This window comes from Strigops habroptila, chromosome 1 (assembly GCF_004027225.2).
Source record: "Strigops habroptila isolate Jane chromosome 1, bStrHab1.2.pri, whole genome shotgun sequence".
NCBI lineage: Eukaryota > Metazoa > Chordata > Aves > Psittaciformes > Psittacidae > Strigops > Strigops habroptila.
In genome coordinates this window covers 87474405-87491926 of record NC_044277.2, presented here as the reverse complement: position 1 = coordinate 87491926, position 17522 = coordinate 87474405, and the positions used below count along the sequence as shown (strand labels likewise).

The window sequence follows — 17522 nt, the reverse complement described above, 5'->3', positions numbered from 1 at the left end:
ACTTGCTTGCCTACAACAAAGCCCCATGTGATCTGACAATCAATCTCCTTCACTGCTAAACTCTCAAAACAGAGGCGGCAATACAATGGCAGGTGAGCTTCAATGCAGATGAATATAAGGTAAAACACCTCTGGAAAAATAAGCTAAAACATGCTTATGTGATGCTGAATGTGGTACTGGCAGGTATATTCAGGCAGAAGGTCTTGGAGCCATCGCTGACAGCTCTCCAGGATCACTGGCTTGGCCTGCAGCAGCAGCCAAACTAAAGCCAAGAAACACTGGGTACCGTGAACAACAGTACTGAAAGCAAGACCGAGGGTGTCCCTTCTCTGCTGTTCAGAGCCCTGGTGTGCCCTTATTTCAGGTGGTGTGTGCACTTCTGGTCTCCACACCACAGGAAGGAGATAGTCACGTTGCAAAAGGCACACAGCAAACCCAATCCAAGTGATGGAGCAACTGCCCTGCGAGAAGACACTAGAAAGGTTCAGGCTTCTCTTTTGAAGGAGAAAACAGGGTGTTATGATCGAGATTTAAAAATCATGAAGGCAGCTGAGAGGGCACACACAGAACTGCCATTCACCAAATCCTGCAATACTGGAACTAAGGGGGAATCTCTGAAGATAGCAGGGGACCAGATGAAAACAGATTAAAAAATAGTTCCTGACACAGCAGACAGTGAACTTCTGAAGCTTGATGCCAGGTAAAGTTGGAGGCAGATAGCATCACCAGGTTCAGAAAGCCATTAGAGAGACCTGCAGACAGCAGGCCCATAAACAGGTAGTAAAGGGAGCAGGCAGGGATGTGCCCTCAAACACGCAACCCTAATGCAGCAGTTGTGGATGCTGACAGAACATTAAGAGGAACAGATCGCAGGAAGTGGCCAGGCGCACATGCTCACCCTAAATAGCACATTCTACTGCTACCATGAGAGACACGAGTACTTGGCTGCATGTACCACTGCTCTAACAAGACAGGACACTTCTCATGTCCTTACGCTTTGTTTGTCTGCAGTGTTTAGTCTGACTGAACACAGCTTGGGTTTGCTATTCTGAACAGCTGGGGAAAGCTGCATCTATCACTCAGATCCAGCATCCTCTTCCTTAGACTGGGGAATAAGCACATTTCTCCTCAGGTAGCAGCTGGCGACTCCAGGTTTGCACAGGTTCTGTTAGATTTGGCAGAAAAGACAACACCACATTTTTGAGAGGGGAAGGGCTTCTGGCCTGACACAAGAAGAAAGTATGCCTACCTGTCCTTGTAATGTAAAATAAGAAACTCCTTTTGCCCTTTACTGCTTAGCGACCAACTACAACATCCTGACTGCAAGCTCCTCAACAGCAGGCTCCCTCCTGAGACGTCTATCACCCATGTGAATCTGACACAACTTCCATCAAAGCCATGGGGCATCTTTCCATTGACTTCAGTGGAATCAAGCTCCGTATGTCAAATAAGAAATCAATTACTTCAGTTACTTCCACACAAGCAAAGGCTTTTCACATCTGTAATTCATTTAAATGACTAGAACAAGGGCATTGACTGAGCACAGAAGAGTTGCAAGAACAGCCAGGATCATGCAGTGCAATGAGGAAAGCAGTCCTGCAAGACATCTTTGTGACGAACAAAGAGATTGTGAGGATAGTTACTTGTAAAAGGAGATCAGCGCTTTTCACACCTTCCACCTCATACCCAAAACCTCTGAACAGCCCCCCACACGCACCCACACGTGTGCACACACCTCCCCGTACACCCCCTCCCAGCCAGCAGCCGCTTTGATACAATGCTGTGAGTGTTTCTCACTTTAATCTTCCACAAGCTGGCTCTGTTCTAATTAAAATCTCAACCCATATGAGGGATTCCCCGCATCTCACAGACACCTCAGGTGCTGTTTCTTTCTCTTAATTTTCTTCCACTGCCAACAGAACTTTTTAGAAGCATTAAGGCACTGCTTTTTGTAGGCTTTCAAGTCACTCTTTCTTTTTAGATGCTTGCTAAGTCAACCGTAAATTTATGGTTACAAATACCACCACTTTCTGCACTTTTAATTTGGCTTCATTCACAATGCAAATACAAAACAGAACTTCAAAGTTGAGCAGAAATCCTTTTGCTTCATGATAGCCCAATTCCTTTCCACGTTTCTTTTCAAGCATGCAATGACAGGATTAGCAGGGGATTAATTACTTGAAACTCAACCTGCATCTCAGGTCACAATTTTCTCATATTTTCAGCCTTTAAAACTTTCCTATCAACCAAGTATTTGTCATACAGACCAATACTTAACAACAGATAAGATATCCTTTCCACACAAACGTCCTAATTGGAAGTCCCAAAACCCCAACAAAAATCCTGCTTACTGTGCAAACTCCAATCCTCCCACCCCAAGTTACAGTCCTATTCCCAAATGGGAACGAGACTGCTTTCCAAAAATGTCACCTTTAAAGGCACAAAAAAAGATCATTCTCTGCTTCCTGTATTGTCCCTTAAAGGCAACTACTCTTCTGATAAAGTATACTTGCTTGCTGAAGGGTAACCTAAACACTCGGTTTAAGTGCAATGTGACTTGATTTTTTTATTAACTTCTTCTGTAAGAATGGTCATGGGCTGGATTAAAATACATCTGTGCCTAGATATTGACTCAGAACCAACTGTAAAATTTGGTTAGGACAGCAGGACTAGTCTAGGCTGGGAACTTCGTGGAAGACAGTCATTGGAAGGGAGTCTTTTTCAATATAAGAGGTCATCTAAATAATCACAACAGGTAAGAAGATCATCCCTTAATTAAGATATCTCCTGCCGCTGTTGTCCTAGTGGAAACACATTATTGCCATGGTAAGGACAAATGCTGCAAAGTTAAGATGTCTACAATTTCACTTTGACTTATGCCATAAAAGCAAAGAATAAAAATGCCTCCGGTCCCTTTTTGTTACGACTTATGTTCTTCAATCAACTGGAAACATTTGGATTCATGGGCTGCTATAACTTCATTCTATTTGTCACTTTATTTTGTTTATAGATCTTTTCTTGTCCAGTTCATGCCTGTTTTAACTGCAAAACAAAACAAAAACAACCAACCAAAAAATCCTCCTCTGCCACTTCCTACACAAAATAAACTTGAGCCAAACAAGTATCATTCTGAAAATATCCTTAAGTGATTCTTTGCAGATTTAGGTTATTTGTAACAAACTAATGGCCAAAAAAAGACGATTTTTAAAATTTTAGATTGAACCTGCTCTGATGCACATGCCATAAAAGGAGCAAAATTAACTGCACCACCTGCAGGGCTCATTTTAGTTGATGCTCTGAGAATGAAAAAAGTCAAAACCGGGAGGCAAGAGCAAAAAAGAAAGGCAAACGAAGTTGAACGTAGAAGAGTAAATTAAACAATAAAGACATCAAGAGAAAGAAAGCATTACAAGCAAGTGTTCAAGCATGTTCAAACAAAACACAGGTACTGTGTTAAACACTGTATAAATCCAAGCTATGCAAAATTCCCAGTACCCCACTTGTGAGATCTGCATTAAAACAAAAACGGGTGAGGAAGGTGTATGCTTCTTCAGGGAAATGCTTTTGAGCTAAAATACACACAGGGGTGTTGAGGCAAGAGTAAGCAGGGTGAAAGCTTTCACGAGGGTGCCTTCTGGTTGTGCGAGAGACGCAGGTTACCAGTAGCATGTGTGTTTTTGCAGTTTCAAAATAGGCAAATATGACCTTGACACTGCATAGAAGGAGTATACTGTGTCAAAATTGACTGGTAATATATAGATACTGCTTAAATACTAAAAAATATGTAACTTTTCCTCAACCATGCTTACTATTAGCTTACACCACTTACATAGATTACTCCAACTTCCTTACAAATGGATGGAGGAGAGCTAGTTGCCACTTTTTAGCTCAAATGACTGCCTTGGGGTTTTTTAATAACAGAATGCTACAGAAATCCAGGAGCACGGACCAACTTGCCTGCAGTGATTCCCTATGGAGCAGATACCAAACACATGCAGTTTTTAAGCAGATCACCAGCACTCTCATTTATCCCATCCACATCAGCCTCTTGGCCCCTTCTCTCCCCAGGTCAGGGAGCAGCCATCAAGCCCAGACAACAAAGTTGCCCTTTTCTCTTTACAATAAGATTAGTGAATAGAATTTTTAATTAACAATTTTGAAATAACAGAGCTATCTAACAAGTCACTGCCTGTGCAATAGGTGGGGACAGAAACGGTGCACTGCACTATGACACTGTTAGATGTCTCCATCAGAAAAACAACTAGCCCACCCTGAACACAAACCCAACAAACTGCTGCATCTATCACACAGCTGCCAAACTCCTCCCATGCCACCAGCACCTGACACTCGCTACAAAAACACATGGCTCACTCCACCTGAATGCATTCTAGTGCTTGCTTTGGTATCACCTCCCTACATCTCCTCTGCCTTCCCTGCTTACCTTTTCCTTTTTCCTTCCAGTAAGCCCCATCTACACTGCTGTCACAGTAGGGCGACTACGAACTCCAGGAGCTTAGAAACAGAGTGCTAGTGTCACCTGGAAGGAGATGCCAGTCAAAGCTTGCTGTGGGGTGGTCCTCCAACAAGAAGTCTCCCTCAACGCTGATCACGATTAGGAAAGAGCTCAGTATTACCATTGCCAGAATGCACCAACCAGAATCTGATTATAGCCACTGCTGTAGTAGCACCAAAAATCTTGTATCTGCACTGAGTATTCAGCCCTGCTACAGTCACAGTTGCTTGCTTTCCTTGTGGGGACTGCAGCACAGGCCTTCTGAAGGGACAGTGTCTCCTTCCAAGGGAGGTGGTCGTAGGGGAGACAAGTTTTACCAGTATAACTCATGTCCAAGTGCATTTTCCTGTCTCCATTAAGGGTTTACACCAATGCTGCTACCCTTGGACGTCTGCCATCAATAAGCAGGTCAAACCTCTTAAGTCTGGGAAAAGCCTCTCTATTGTTTTCTGTGTCATGAACAGTTCTTCAGTAACTATGTATTTGTTTTGGAGAGCAGGGTGTTAGAAAACAATCGATACGAATAAAGAACCCTCCTTCACCATTGAAAGCAAACTGCATGCTTAATAAGATGAAATAACTTGGTCTCTGTGGGCCAGAAAACAATAGCCTCACTGTTGCACTGCTACCTTGCAAGTTATGTCCTCGCGTCACCCAAGGCAAACTGTAATAGGGACTGCTCCACAGCTCAGATTTCCTTTAAACCTCTTAGCTAGCCTCTTTCACCTCTTCAGCAGGTTTCCCTCCTTAGCACAGACATGAATCAGTTGCTCCAGGAAACCTCAATTCCTTCAAAAAAATGAAATTCTGTTTTATGAGGCTGTGGTCAGGTCACCTATGTTTCTTACCAATATCCCTAACTTCCATTCCTTACACCAGGAGCTGAGATTGCATAATGAAGTAAACAGTATCAACAACTGTGACTGACTTAAAAGGGAGCAACAGCAAGCAGAGCTTTGTCCGCTCTCTCTCCGAGCAGGATGAGAATCTACTAATTACTTTATTACAGTGTGGGTGGAAAAAGGAGTGAACTTCAAATCGGCAGAGCATTCAACAAAGTATTTCCTTTACAGGGAAGAATAAGAAACAACCCCAAACCTAGTATAAATCTGCCTCCCAATTCCTCCTTTTGTTTACACCAGGTTTGAGGTTACTTACACAGTGGCACAGTATTAAAGACTCCATACACATCTCCACGCTCTAGGGCATAAGCCCACCTTTAGCTGTCTAGCACTGAAAACAAACATTTCCTAGAGGCAAGCTACTACGTAATGCTCAGAATGATGCTTCTTGCATCTTCCTTCTTTGATCTGTCAAATAAAAGCCACCGCAATTAAAAAAAAAGCTAAATACAGTATTATTTTATTTTCCTGCTGTAATTCTACACTTCTTTGCTGTCATTTTTATGGATCTTCTTATCATTACTGATGCAGACAAACAGCTGCTGGAAGCAGCCAAACAAACCGTGTAAGGTACAATGAAATATTCAACACGCATGTTCACCTTCACGATAAGACAGTAATAACAGAACACCTGAAACCAGAGTCTGAGCAAATCCAGGTATGCTAAGTTATGCCACTGAAGTCAAATGGGTTTTAGCAGTTTAATTTGCCCCCTTGATACTCAAAGGCATAGAGATTATTCCATTACTAAGAAATGTACCACCATCACTATACAGCATTGGCTAGGGATTTGCAAAATAATGAAGAATCCCATCCAGACATCCAAGAGAGGACAAGAAATGAACACCCCTCCATGACGAGGGCCTTCCATAAGGAACACCCTCAGGGGCTACAACCCACTGTGAGCACAGGGCGCTCTTACCTGTATGAGTGAGTATGTGCCGCTGCAGGGAATTTACCCATGGAAAGACTTGAGGACAGTAAGGACAGGGGATATTTTGCAGGCAGTCTGAGTAAGCATTCCTCTTCCCTCTCAGCAGCTTATCTTCAGCAGTTTCCTTCTCATCCTCACTTGTTCCATTTCTGCCACTTTCTTCCTTGAAATTGTCAGTGGACTGCAGAAACGGGCTAAATTTATTAGTGTCTGTGGTAGCCAGCATCTTCTCTATGCTGGCAAATTCCCCACTTGACTCCAGATCCAGACCACTGCTAAATTTAGGCTTATTTTTTGTTCCTTTCTTTCTACCTCTTCTCTTAGTCAACACAGGTTCGGCAGCGGGAGACGGCTCTGGATCACATGCCTGAGCCAGGTCACTGGGCAGGTTGGAGTCTCTCTGCACGGTGGTCACGATTGTCACTTTTGCTTTGGCGTTCCCTGATTTGTCACACCCAGTGGAGCTGCTCACTGCCTTGGGACTGGTGTCTGCAGCCTCCGTTTTCAGCAAAGCGGGAGCAGAAGACACAGATGAAATGATCTGTGCAATGGAAGCTAGCGGTGGCAGCTCTTTAGTTACTGGAGGCTTTGGCAAGAGAGGTGGCGGTGGTGGTTTAGGCCTCAAGGGTCTCAGCAAGGCAGAATTGCCAAGGAGAGCCGGGGAAATGATTGGGACAGTCAAATGCAATGAACCTTTCAGTGGCTGGGTATGTCTGACACCCCTGTTTTTCTCTGAGTTCCCATTGGCACCAAAAACCAAAGGACACTGCAGACAGTTATAGGCTTTATCACTGTTCCCAGAAGCAGCCAACTCTTGACTCCTAGCTTCATATGGGACATCATCTTTATCCTTCTTCAGGGCTTTAGGGATGGACAGGTCAATAGGCTCCATGGAACAGTCGTAGAAGGACACGGGAGAAGAGCCAAACAGGTTCTCCTGCTTCACTTGCACAGCACTCAGGCTTCTGTTCTTCTGAGAGAAATCCAATGGCTCATCAAAATCCATTGGGAAGTTGCCTGCAGGTTCAAGTTTGATGGGAACATGAGATGATGTCCCAAGCAAGAAGCCATTCTGTGGCTCCAGGAAAGGCGTCATGGGCTTGTGGTCCATGTAAGTGCTGTCCTCCAATAAAGAAGGGTCTGTCTGGCTTGCCTGGGCACTGCAGTCCACTGCTAAGATGTAATTCTCAATCTCCCTTTCTTGCACATGCAAGTGCTGCTTGAGGATGTGGTGAATGCAGTTTCTCTTGGCTGAAAAGGCTGTGCCACACTCCTTGCACTCAAACGGCTTCTTCTTCTGGCAACCGCTGTGCGTCCTCATGTGAATGCGGAGGGCCCGGTAATGCTTCAGGTCCTCACCGCACAGCTTGCACACAGTGTCTGGGGAGCAGAAGGCATCCACCATCTCTGCAGCATTGCTGGTGACATACTCAATGTTCTTCTCTATGTCCTTCCTGGTCACTTTGAAGTGCTTCTTTCGCAGGTGCCTCTCACAATTGGCTTTCACTGTGAACGGGTAGTGGCAGATTTTACAGATGTAAGGCCTCTCCCCGCTGTGCGTCCGCAGGTGCCGGATCAGCGCTGCCTTGTCAGCTGCAATGTAGTCACAGATGTTGCATTGGTATGGGGAAATACCCAAGTGAGAACGGATGTGAGCTCTCAGGACACCAGAGAAGGCAAACACCTGGTCACAGAAACGGCAGGGGTACAAAACTTTCCTCATGGTTGGGGCTTTCTTGTTCGCTGCCCCTGCGATGATGGCTTTGAGGTCTCCTTCTGTGACCTCTTGCTTGATCTTGGCTTCCATACTCAGAGGCAGGAGAGCTTCGATGATGCTGTCCTGCTCCAGTTGTGTCTTCATCTCATGCTGAGTTAAAGGCTCTACTTTGGGTTGGAGGAGCAACTGAGAGGAAGGGCTCGATTTGGCTCCTGGCTGGGAGAGGTGAGAGTTGGAGGAGGACTCCACTGAGTTCTTGATCAGCCTCAGAGGGGGAGGTGGGAGGCTCGGGCTGATGCAGCCAGGGGAGGCTTGCTGGGCACTGATAAGAGGAGGAGGTGTAGAGGTTGCAACGACTGTTCGGGGTGTTACCAAAGGCTTTGGCTTCAGCGGTGGCATATGCTTGAAAATGGACTGCACAGGGACAGAAGGTGCCTTAGAAAGGGGAGGAAGACTGATCTGAGGAGGAGCGGAAGAAGCCATCTTCAAGATCTGCTGAATGTCTGCCAGTTCAATGGCAGACTCATTGGAGATGGGTTTTACCACAATACTGCTGTCAGGCTGGATGATAAAACCCTTCTGGAAAGGCTGCAGCGAGAGAAGCTTTATGTTTTCTTTTGTAGGGGGAAGGACTGAAAATGACCCTCCCATAGAGGCAGCTTCCAGAGGAGAGAGGCTGAGCAGACCGGTGCTGCCGGGTTCCTGAGGTAGGTTACTCTTCAGTGCTCTGAGCCGCATTTCTTGGACCTCATCTTGCGTATTGTCCTCCTGCTTGACAGGCTTGATGTCTTTGGTGTACTGTAGGCCCAACGATGCCATGAAGGCTTTCTGGTCTGGGTTCTCGCCGGGTGGGATCGCGGACTGTTGCTTGTGCTTGTCTTTTCCCTGATCCAACAGGTGAGTTTCTGTGTGCAGTTTGAGGGCCGAAAGCATGGGGAATGCCTTGTTACACATCTCACAAATAAATCGATGGAAGTCACTGATGCACCTTCGCAAATTTGTTTCACACCAGACCTGCAAGACATGCAAAAATATTTAGAGCAGACATCTCAAACTGGAAAGGCACCACATGCTTCTGCAAAACAAAACCACTTTACTCTCTCTTCCACTGCCCAAGTTAAGGAGCTTAGAGCAGCCACCACCTACCTGGCATGGAGACATTCCTGCTCCACAATCTTTAGTCACCTAAGTGGTGTATCTGAATTAGGGGCTGATCCTCCAAAAGTTCCCTTCTGTAGAGGCAAACTCCTTCAGAGAGCTATTCAGACTCTCAAATACTTTTCCACCTTTAACTTCCCTTCCAGAAACCTCTCTCACTTCTCTGACAGGACAGGAGCCTCAGTGGACTATACAGCAAACTTCAGTAAGACTACCTCCTTTAGTCTTATTACTACAAAGAAACTAGGAGGATTAAAAAAAGAATGCATCCAAGAAGGCAAAATAACATAAAACAACCAAAATAATAACACCTTAAAACAAATCAATGAAAAGCAGAGCCCAAAGTGGAAAGGCTTCTGGTTAAAGTGAAGTCTAATTATATTTATTCTCCCAAGGAAAATACTAGGCTCACAAATGGATTTTATACCTGTTGCTGAAAATGATCAAGAATCCAAATACTGCATTTAAATGCTACCCACATAGCTCACATGTTGCAAAGGTTCCACATCAAAGAGGAGCACAAGTGATAAATTAAGTAGAGGGCTGGAAAGATCTTTATATACTCTACACACTTTATTCAGATACTTCATAGGTCTTGCCTCACAGTGCAAGCAAAATTATTACAAAAGGAAGTCACAACATTTAAAACCCTTAATAATGTTAAATGTCTGCCACTAATTACAAAAGAAAGAAACCCAAGTTGTTTTAAAAGTTCTCTTCTGTCCTGATTTAGTAACTTTTACACCAAAACTCTACTCGAGTTACAGAATTACCTACCAAATTTCAGGTCTAACACCTTCAAGCCAGAAGAGCTGGAAATCAATGCTTTAATCCAAGTAGAATAAGAAAAGTGCAGACACTGAATAAGCATGGTCCTGCTGGATCGTGCTGTTGATTTATTTCTTGGGGTTTCTGAATATATATGCAGCTTCATCCAGACCCAAACTAACTAAGGCAGGCAAGGTATGACAGAGGAAGGAATAATACCATCCAACAGAAAGCTTTATGGCTGTTACAGAAATATTTACAAACTACCTCCCTGCCTTTCCCCAGCCACTGTCCCTCAAAGACGCATAATCTTCAGACCTCACATAAGGAACATAGTGAAAAGGTGCCTGGGAGTGTTTTGTGAAGAAATCACTGAAGATGTCGCCATTTACTAAGTAAGGTGACTTCCTGAAGTTTTTCATGATAAAATCTTTCACACCACAACTACATCCTTTTTACAGGAAATTAAATAAATAATGTCTTCCTTACCATGTGTCTTCCCTACTGATTTTAGATGTGGGATGGTTTTGGGAAGGAGAGAACTAATGGGCAGGCTGGAAGAGGCAAGGATCTAAGATCATCAAAGTTTTCCTTTAAAATAGTTTTATAGCTCTTTACACCAATAGTTACCCTCTGGAATGCTGAAAAAAAAACAAACAACTTATCCCAATATTCTTTAGATGAAAAAAGAAAAAGGAAAGGCAGAAAGTGTTTGAAGCCTACACGGACAGTGGTAATGTGCTTTCCACAAAATATTCTACACCCCATCTCTGCCTCATCAAGAACACATCTTTCAATGAATTCAGAAGATATGTGCTGTATCAGCTGTTACCTTAAGCTATGAAGAACAGAAAGTACCTGAGAAATGCGGGGGAACTTCCTACAGGAGAAGTCCGTGAATCCCAAGTCATGGAAGCCTGCTGGAATTGAAGGGTTGTTCTGAATGAAAGGCTTTCCCATGGGATCTCTGGGAAGCTGCTTGTGGATAACTGCATTATGGCGCAGTAAGCCCCGATGAGTACGAAAGGTAATACAACAGATGTCACACCTGGAAAGGAAAGGAATAAAAGAGAAATGACTTACTGACTGCTGCAAGCTTAACAGCTACCATTCCTGCATTAGGACAGCCTCCTTCCTCTTACCCCATGATACCAAGAACCTGCTAAATGCAAAACAAAGCCACAGCATGTCAAAAACTTATGACCACAGAAAGGCTGTTTTAATCACAGTCACTTTCTACCAGTTTCTGGCCATTACGTTCACTAGCAGTTTAAAGAATGAGATCCGAGCGTCCCACGTGGGCATACGGCAAAGTGGCAGCTGAGACCACAACCTTCTGACAACCTTCCCATTGTCCAACATAAAATATCTCAATGGCTTTACACCATTTCATTTTTACTGGAAAGTGCTATTAAAATAAAAGACATTTTAAAAAAATCTCTGACAAAGAGAGTTTAAATCAGACCTAAGTAGCAAGCAGCTGCAAATGTATAAATAGCACCTTCTTTTTAACTACTGCTTAAAACACACCACTCAAACACCCGTGTATGAATTTCCTCTGCGCTGTCTTTTCCATTAACTTTCACTGATTTTTCTCAAAGCTGTTATGAGAAATACACTGTTTTAAAAGGAAAACTAGTGCTCCTTGAAGGGGAAGAGAGTCAGAGGAGAAAGACCTGAAATATGTCCAACACTTCTGACAGTCATACACCCCCTTCACAGCCAGCGTGCCCCAAAGAAAAAGGCAGATGCACCGTGTTTTCCTACTGACACCTTATTGCTATGATTTCCTGTTTTTCCTAAGTTCTCAAATCCCAAATTCAGTTAAACAGAAGTCTCTCACATAAAGTAAACTTGTGTTAAAAAATCAAAGGTATCGAAAATGCGGTTATGCTGCAGGCAGTAAGCACTACGCAGCAACATTTGGCCAACATGTTAACAAACAAGCCTACTGCCTTTTAAATATCTGGGATTTGAGCTCTGCAGCATGACAGGTCACATCCACTCTGCACTCAACAAGTGACACAGTTTCATTCAGCACGGTTCCTTGTGGTTACAGCTCCAGCTCACAACCAGAGCCTGAGTTTCACAGAAGCAAACACCAGTGAATGTGAAGCAGTCAGATTTTGTCAGCGAGAATATTATATTCACTAGGAGTTTTTCGCATGTCTCTCCTGCCTTAGTTCTCCCCATACTGTCTTCGCCCTCCACATCAAGGAAAAGGACATGTGCCTACTCATTAAAAAAACATCCTGCAATTAGAAATGACTCCTGACAAAATCCTGAAACCACCCCCTCCCTGTCCTGTCCCTAACAAACTCCCATTGTTGTTCGTTTTATCACTACATAAACTTCCACAGACCTTTTTTATTCCCTGAAAATGAAAGAGATAACCAAGTCACCCAATAAGCAATCGGACTCATAGTCTCTGAGTGGTGAAAGAAGCAAGTGTGAAGTATATGTAACATGGCCTTTGTTATCACGGTACCCAGAAGGCTGGGACATAAATATTATGCACTGGAGGTTTAATATGTTTTATCTCCGCTGTCGATTTACTTGCATCCTACCTTTATAATTATTGCCAGCATAGTCCGTGCATTCCACTAAATACCGAACCAATGTCATTTACAAAGCAAATGTTTACTTAAAGAGGTCTGCTAAATGTGACAACAATCTCTGGTGGGGGAGAGGGGGAATGCCAACGCATAGCTCTCCTCCAGCGTCAGAATCTACAGCTCTCCTCCAGCTCACTTGGCAGCACCTATTCTGTGATGCAAAGCTTTAATCTTCAGTGAAAACAAAAAACACACAACCACCAAAACCACTGGGGGAAGGAGAGTATTAAAGAGTTAGAGCAGTCATCTGAAGAACTTGCAAGCTAATTAAATAAGTTCTTTTTTAGAGGTGATGAAAATGCCTTGTGTGAAAGCAAGCCGTGCTTCTGGCATGCTCCTGCCCCACCAGGAGCATCACTGGTGGTCTGTGGAGCCTGCTGTTCTGTAGAGGGACACAGACCCTCACCTCGGGGCATCCTGATGCAGCTCCAGGGTCCCTGATGTGCCTGGTCTTCCCTGTGCCAGCAACCTAATGCAGCAGTCATATCTCCTTGTGCAGGGGGGATCCCCTTGTGCAGTGTGTGACGAGGCAGGCACATCCACCATTGATGGGATCACAGAGCTACTGGAAGAGCTGGCGCCTGCTACGGTACCTCTAAGATTTGGGCTGAGCAGGAGCCAGCGCTCCTGGCCAAGCAGCCAGTTGTCATCCACCCCAGCAGGCAGGTGCTCCTCATCCATCTTAACACTCCTTCACCTCGCAGACTTTAAGCACTGGTTTATTTAGGGCTCCCATCAAAGGCTGCACTTGAGAGTTAATCTTTCAGAGCAGAGACCCGTGTGAAAGTCCTCTGCAGTACACCTGTATCAACTACTATGCCTCAGGACAGTAAAAATTTGCAATTTAAAAATGGTGTTTTCCATGCAAAGGGAACCGCATCCTCTCCCTCAAAACAAAAGTAGTATCTTGAAAAAGGAGTATGTACTTTCTCTCTTTTATAATGCATAGAATTAAAAACCCCTCTATTTTTCTCTTTCTGCTTCAGTCTTGTCTTTTAGTTTCCTTGCTGTGAGTGAAGAAGCAGCAAGCAAAAGGAGAAGTCAGGAAAAGGATTAAGCTCTTTTTCCATTCGGTCAAAAAGAAGCTCTCGGCTGAAAAAAGGAAAAATCCAGATATATCACTCCTGTCACCCCAAGATGTAGGCACTTTGGGGCATATAAATGCACTGCGCCCTGGCTCAGCACCTTCCCCTGGCACCGCACGGAGCTGGAGCACAGGAGGGACATGTGGATGCCCTTCCTTCCTCCATGGTCCAAGCATACCTGTAAAGGCAGCCACAGCTTGGAGAGCTGGAATAAAAGCAGCCTGAGAAACGCGTGGAGCAGCTTCTCCAGGGCAGGCTCCCCAGGCGGCCTGTCAGGCTACAGCAACCGTGCTGGCACCTTGCGCCTGCACCACTCGCCAAGGACAAGGGAGGTCATTGTAAAGCTCTTCCTGATGCTGATGGGTGCCATCATGTCGCTGGCTCAGGAGGTCTCTCAGGCTCTGCAGACCTCACTTGGGCTTGTCAGTCTTCGCTACAGATGCAAGCTATTTAAAATACATGGCCCATTTGCCCAAGTGTATGCACATCATCTTTTTCATGTCCACGTCTGTGTGTGTCGCGTTCTCTCCCCCTCTTCTTAAGTAGGAAGGCAGTCTGAGTTTCTCCTAAATGACATGGCTTGAGTTTTGAATACAATTAGCAACATAGATGCGGTTATGGATGTGTACCACCTCCAACAAAAACTTACAGGTACTAAGCTTCAAAACCTAACTAGTTAAGGCAAGCACCACGCTGCACTGACTAAGGCTTGTGTTAATTTAAAACGGAGTAAGCTGCCATGCCTAACAACACAGTAACTGGAAGCATTTCTTTCTTTTTTAAGGAAACCTAACCATTAATTTCTCTGTTTTGCCATCAGTACTGTTTTCCATCTTTGGTACTGTCAATGCCTACAGTATTTTTATATCTAAACCTACAGTCTAAGAAGGATAAGAGACACGAATCCTAGGTGATAGCAACAGTTTTTCCTGTTGCTTCAACTACTTAAAAAAAAAATAAAAAAATAGTTAAATAATTGTGGGAAGTCTGAAAAGTCCAGCATATCAAATAAAGTATCTGAAACATATGGTAATACTTTGCTCACGATCAACTTAAAAAAAAAACCAAACCAAAACACCATGAAACTCCCCCTCTCCTTACAAATTCGCAAGTCTGCTCAGGTGAAGTGCCAAGTCAAACAGGGACGGTATGGCTGCAGAGAACAGAGATGGGAACAGGTTCTGATGTTGTTAGCAGAACAGGCAGAGCAATGGCTCAACACCTGAGCGGAGATAAAAGCACTCTACTTGCAAGGTAAGTTTCCAGATGTAGCTAATAAAAGCTGCTGTGTTATCATGTGATTGCTAGCCTTGGCCACAGTTTTCCATTTTTCTATAAATACGATTACAGAACAAAGAGCAGAAAGCTGTTCAGTTCCAAGCACAGATCCAGTTATAAGCAAAAAGGAAAAAACTGCTTCTGGCAGCTAAGGACACTTTCAAGTGAGCTTCATTCTCAACTGCCTTTACAGTTTGGAGTCACTCATATCTGTTCAACGCAAACTTAATACTAGAGTTCTGGCTCGCTAGCAGAAGTGTACAAAGCAAGCAGGTGGGAAAACAAAAATGCTAAAACACAAAAGCAGAACCAAAATATAAGTGTGCATTGACAGTGCAACGACCAGGCTGACCTTGGGGCTCAGGCCACGTGTCACACCAGGAGACTGTCTAATTATTACTACACCAGTGCACCTCTTAAAGTTTGGGCTTTTTTAATGCAGACAAGGTCTCTGTGTAAAAACACACCACTAAAAAGCTTTCTACTAAAAGAAGTTCATATTTTTGAAATCTGTAATGCTACTTAGGATATAAAAGCATTTTAACAGGTGTTAAGAAATAGTCAATGCTTTGTGCAGCCCACTAAGCAAGCCAGGATTTGCTACACTTTCAACAAGCAGCACCTTGCTTGTTGCAAGAAAAGTTTACATAAGCGATGCCTGTTGCCTTGCATTACACTCTTCACTAAGCCAATTCCAATTTGTCAGCAATGGAAATAGCTTTCTTCCTTTAAGAAAAGGAAAGACATTTTAGGAAGGAAATGCAGAGCCAAATTTTAAGCAAAATTAATCAGTCTTGATTTTAATTAAGGGTAATGCAGTCAAACATTCAATCCTTCTAAATTTTTTATTTCAGTAGTCAGGATGCAAATGCCAAATATTTGTATCTATCATTCTGTTACCAAGAAATTAAACAAACACTGTGCTCTGCATTACCCGGGACTGGCAGTAGAAATGCGACATTCAGCACTCTTCTACTTATACTTCTGAAAGCACACAAGAGTAGACCAAAACCTGAAGTTTTCACCCATGCAGCTCACTAACACTATGTTGCTCATGTTGTGGATGTCAACAAATAAGAACAATGTTAATTTCTGGGCCTTATCTAAAACAAGCTTGGTACCATTTTGTTCCTTTCCTGTCTGTGCTCTTTAGCAACTGCCACAAACAGAAATAAGGAAAACAAAACAAGAATGAAACACATCCTGAGACAGAAGTCATTAATACAGCTATATTAAGTCAACCTAACTCCTCCCACCGAAATCCCTAATACATACCATATATAAATTTCTACCTTTGTTGTTATTCTTTCTGTCTCACATTATTGGCAGAATTAATGCAGCTCTCCTTAGGAGCAAAGACAATCCTGTGCTCATCTAAAAATAATACAACTGGGCAAAAGAGAAAGATGGGCAATTCCCTGCTGTTGACTCACGTCCGTACCAGGGATGGGAGCAGGCTCCCTGCCTCCACACTAGTAACACGTGCTGCAGCGGGGGCCGACAAGGAGGAGGAGATGGAGAAAGGATAGTTTTAAATATAAGGGCTTTTGCCACCTATGAAAGGAAAACTAGCTGGTTACAGACACACTCCCCTTCAGGAAAGGATTCCTCTGCTTCTCTCTCACTTCTTTTGGGGCAAGGCAAAGGGAGGGAGATGAGAGACAGCAAACTGGTTTCTGCTCCTGCATAACCCCACCCAGGTCCAGATGCTCATCTCCTTTTGGATGAAAAACCCTTCCTGGCCTCCCCACCCAGGGCCCAGGGAAATAACACCCAACAGCTGCACTAATCTCTCCCGCTTGCTGCAGATGAGTGATGGAAAAGCAGCAATGCTGTGAACGCTACTCCTGCCTGCCTCCCAGGGATCCCTGTGGGTCCTCTCGCTGTCCTGCAATGATCATTCCTGTCTCCTTCCCCTGCAGCATCACAGAGTGTCTGACCCCGAAGGACCTGCTGCTCTCCCATCTCCATCTCACCCAATGTTATGGGTCTGTGCTGAAACCACAAGCAGCACAGTAGCACCAGGAACCAACTCCCTGACAGGCTGGAGAGGCTCCCCTCCCCTTTCCAGTGCGTAGGGGGATGGACACAGCTCACCAGAAGTTCACTGCATGCTGCTTCACCTCCTCAGCAAAGCCGGGACTTGACTTTTAGCTTCCCCTCCCTCCCACTTTCCCACTGGCTGTCCGATTTTGTTACCAACGTGTTCTGTCACTCCCTGTAATCCTCTCCCTTAAAGAAGTCACCCTTGGGTACAGCAAAGGCTGAAACCACTGCACCAGCCCTTCTATTAATAGAGGGATGCACAATGCTGTGTGCATTCCTACAGCTGCGCTGTGGTCCAGGCGAGAAAAGTATCATGTAGGAGCCAGGACAGATCTGATATAAACCAGCATGATGTTGTGCTTCAGAAACTGGTCTGAATACACCAGTGCCCATACCACCATACCAGTTACTCTTTGACTCCCTCAGTCAGATTAACTCAAGTGAAGTTAACTGCTATAAGATTTAATAAAAAGGCATGAACCATCCTGTGCCATCTTTTAATTTTC

At 44.2% G+C, this 17522-nt stretch overlaps 1 protein-coding gene across 9 annotated transcripts in view; it reads right to left on the bottom strand.

The window, feature by feature from the left end:
* RREB1 (ras responsive element binding protein 1) overlaps nucleotides 1-17522 on the bottom strand; it is a 127712-nt gene that overhangs the window by 18745 nt on the left and 91445 nt on the right. For all 9 annotated transcript variants that reach the window (XR_003993671.1, XR_003993673.1, XM_030500872.1 and 6 more), the window contains 2 exons: nucleotides 10851-11040; nucleotides 6338-9080 (listed from right to left, as the gene is read on the bottom strand). Coding sequence is in view for 7 of the 9 variants with exons in the window: in XM_030500872.1 (XP_030356732.1) it covers nucleotides 6338-9080; nucleotides 10851-11040 (2933 nt within the window). In the remaining 2 variants the exon portion in view is untranslated. The remainder of the gene's footprint in view (nucleotides 1-6337; nucleotides 9081-10850; nucleotides 11041-17522) is intronic.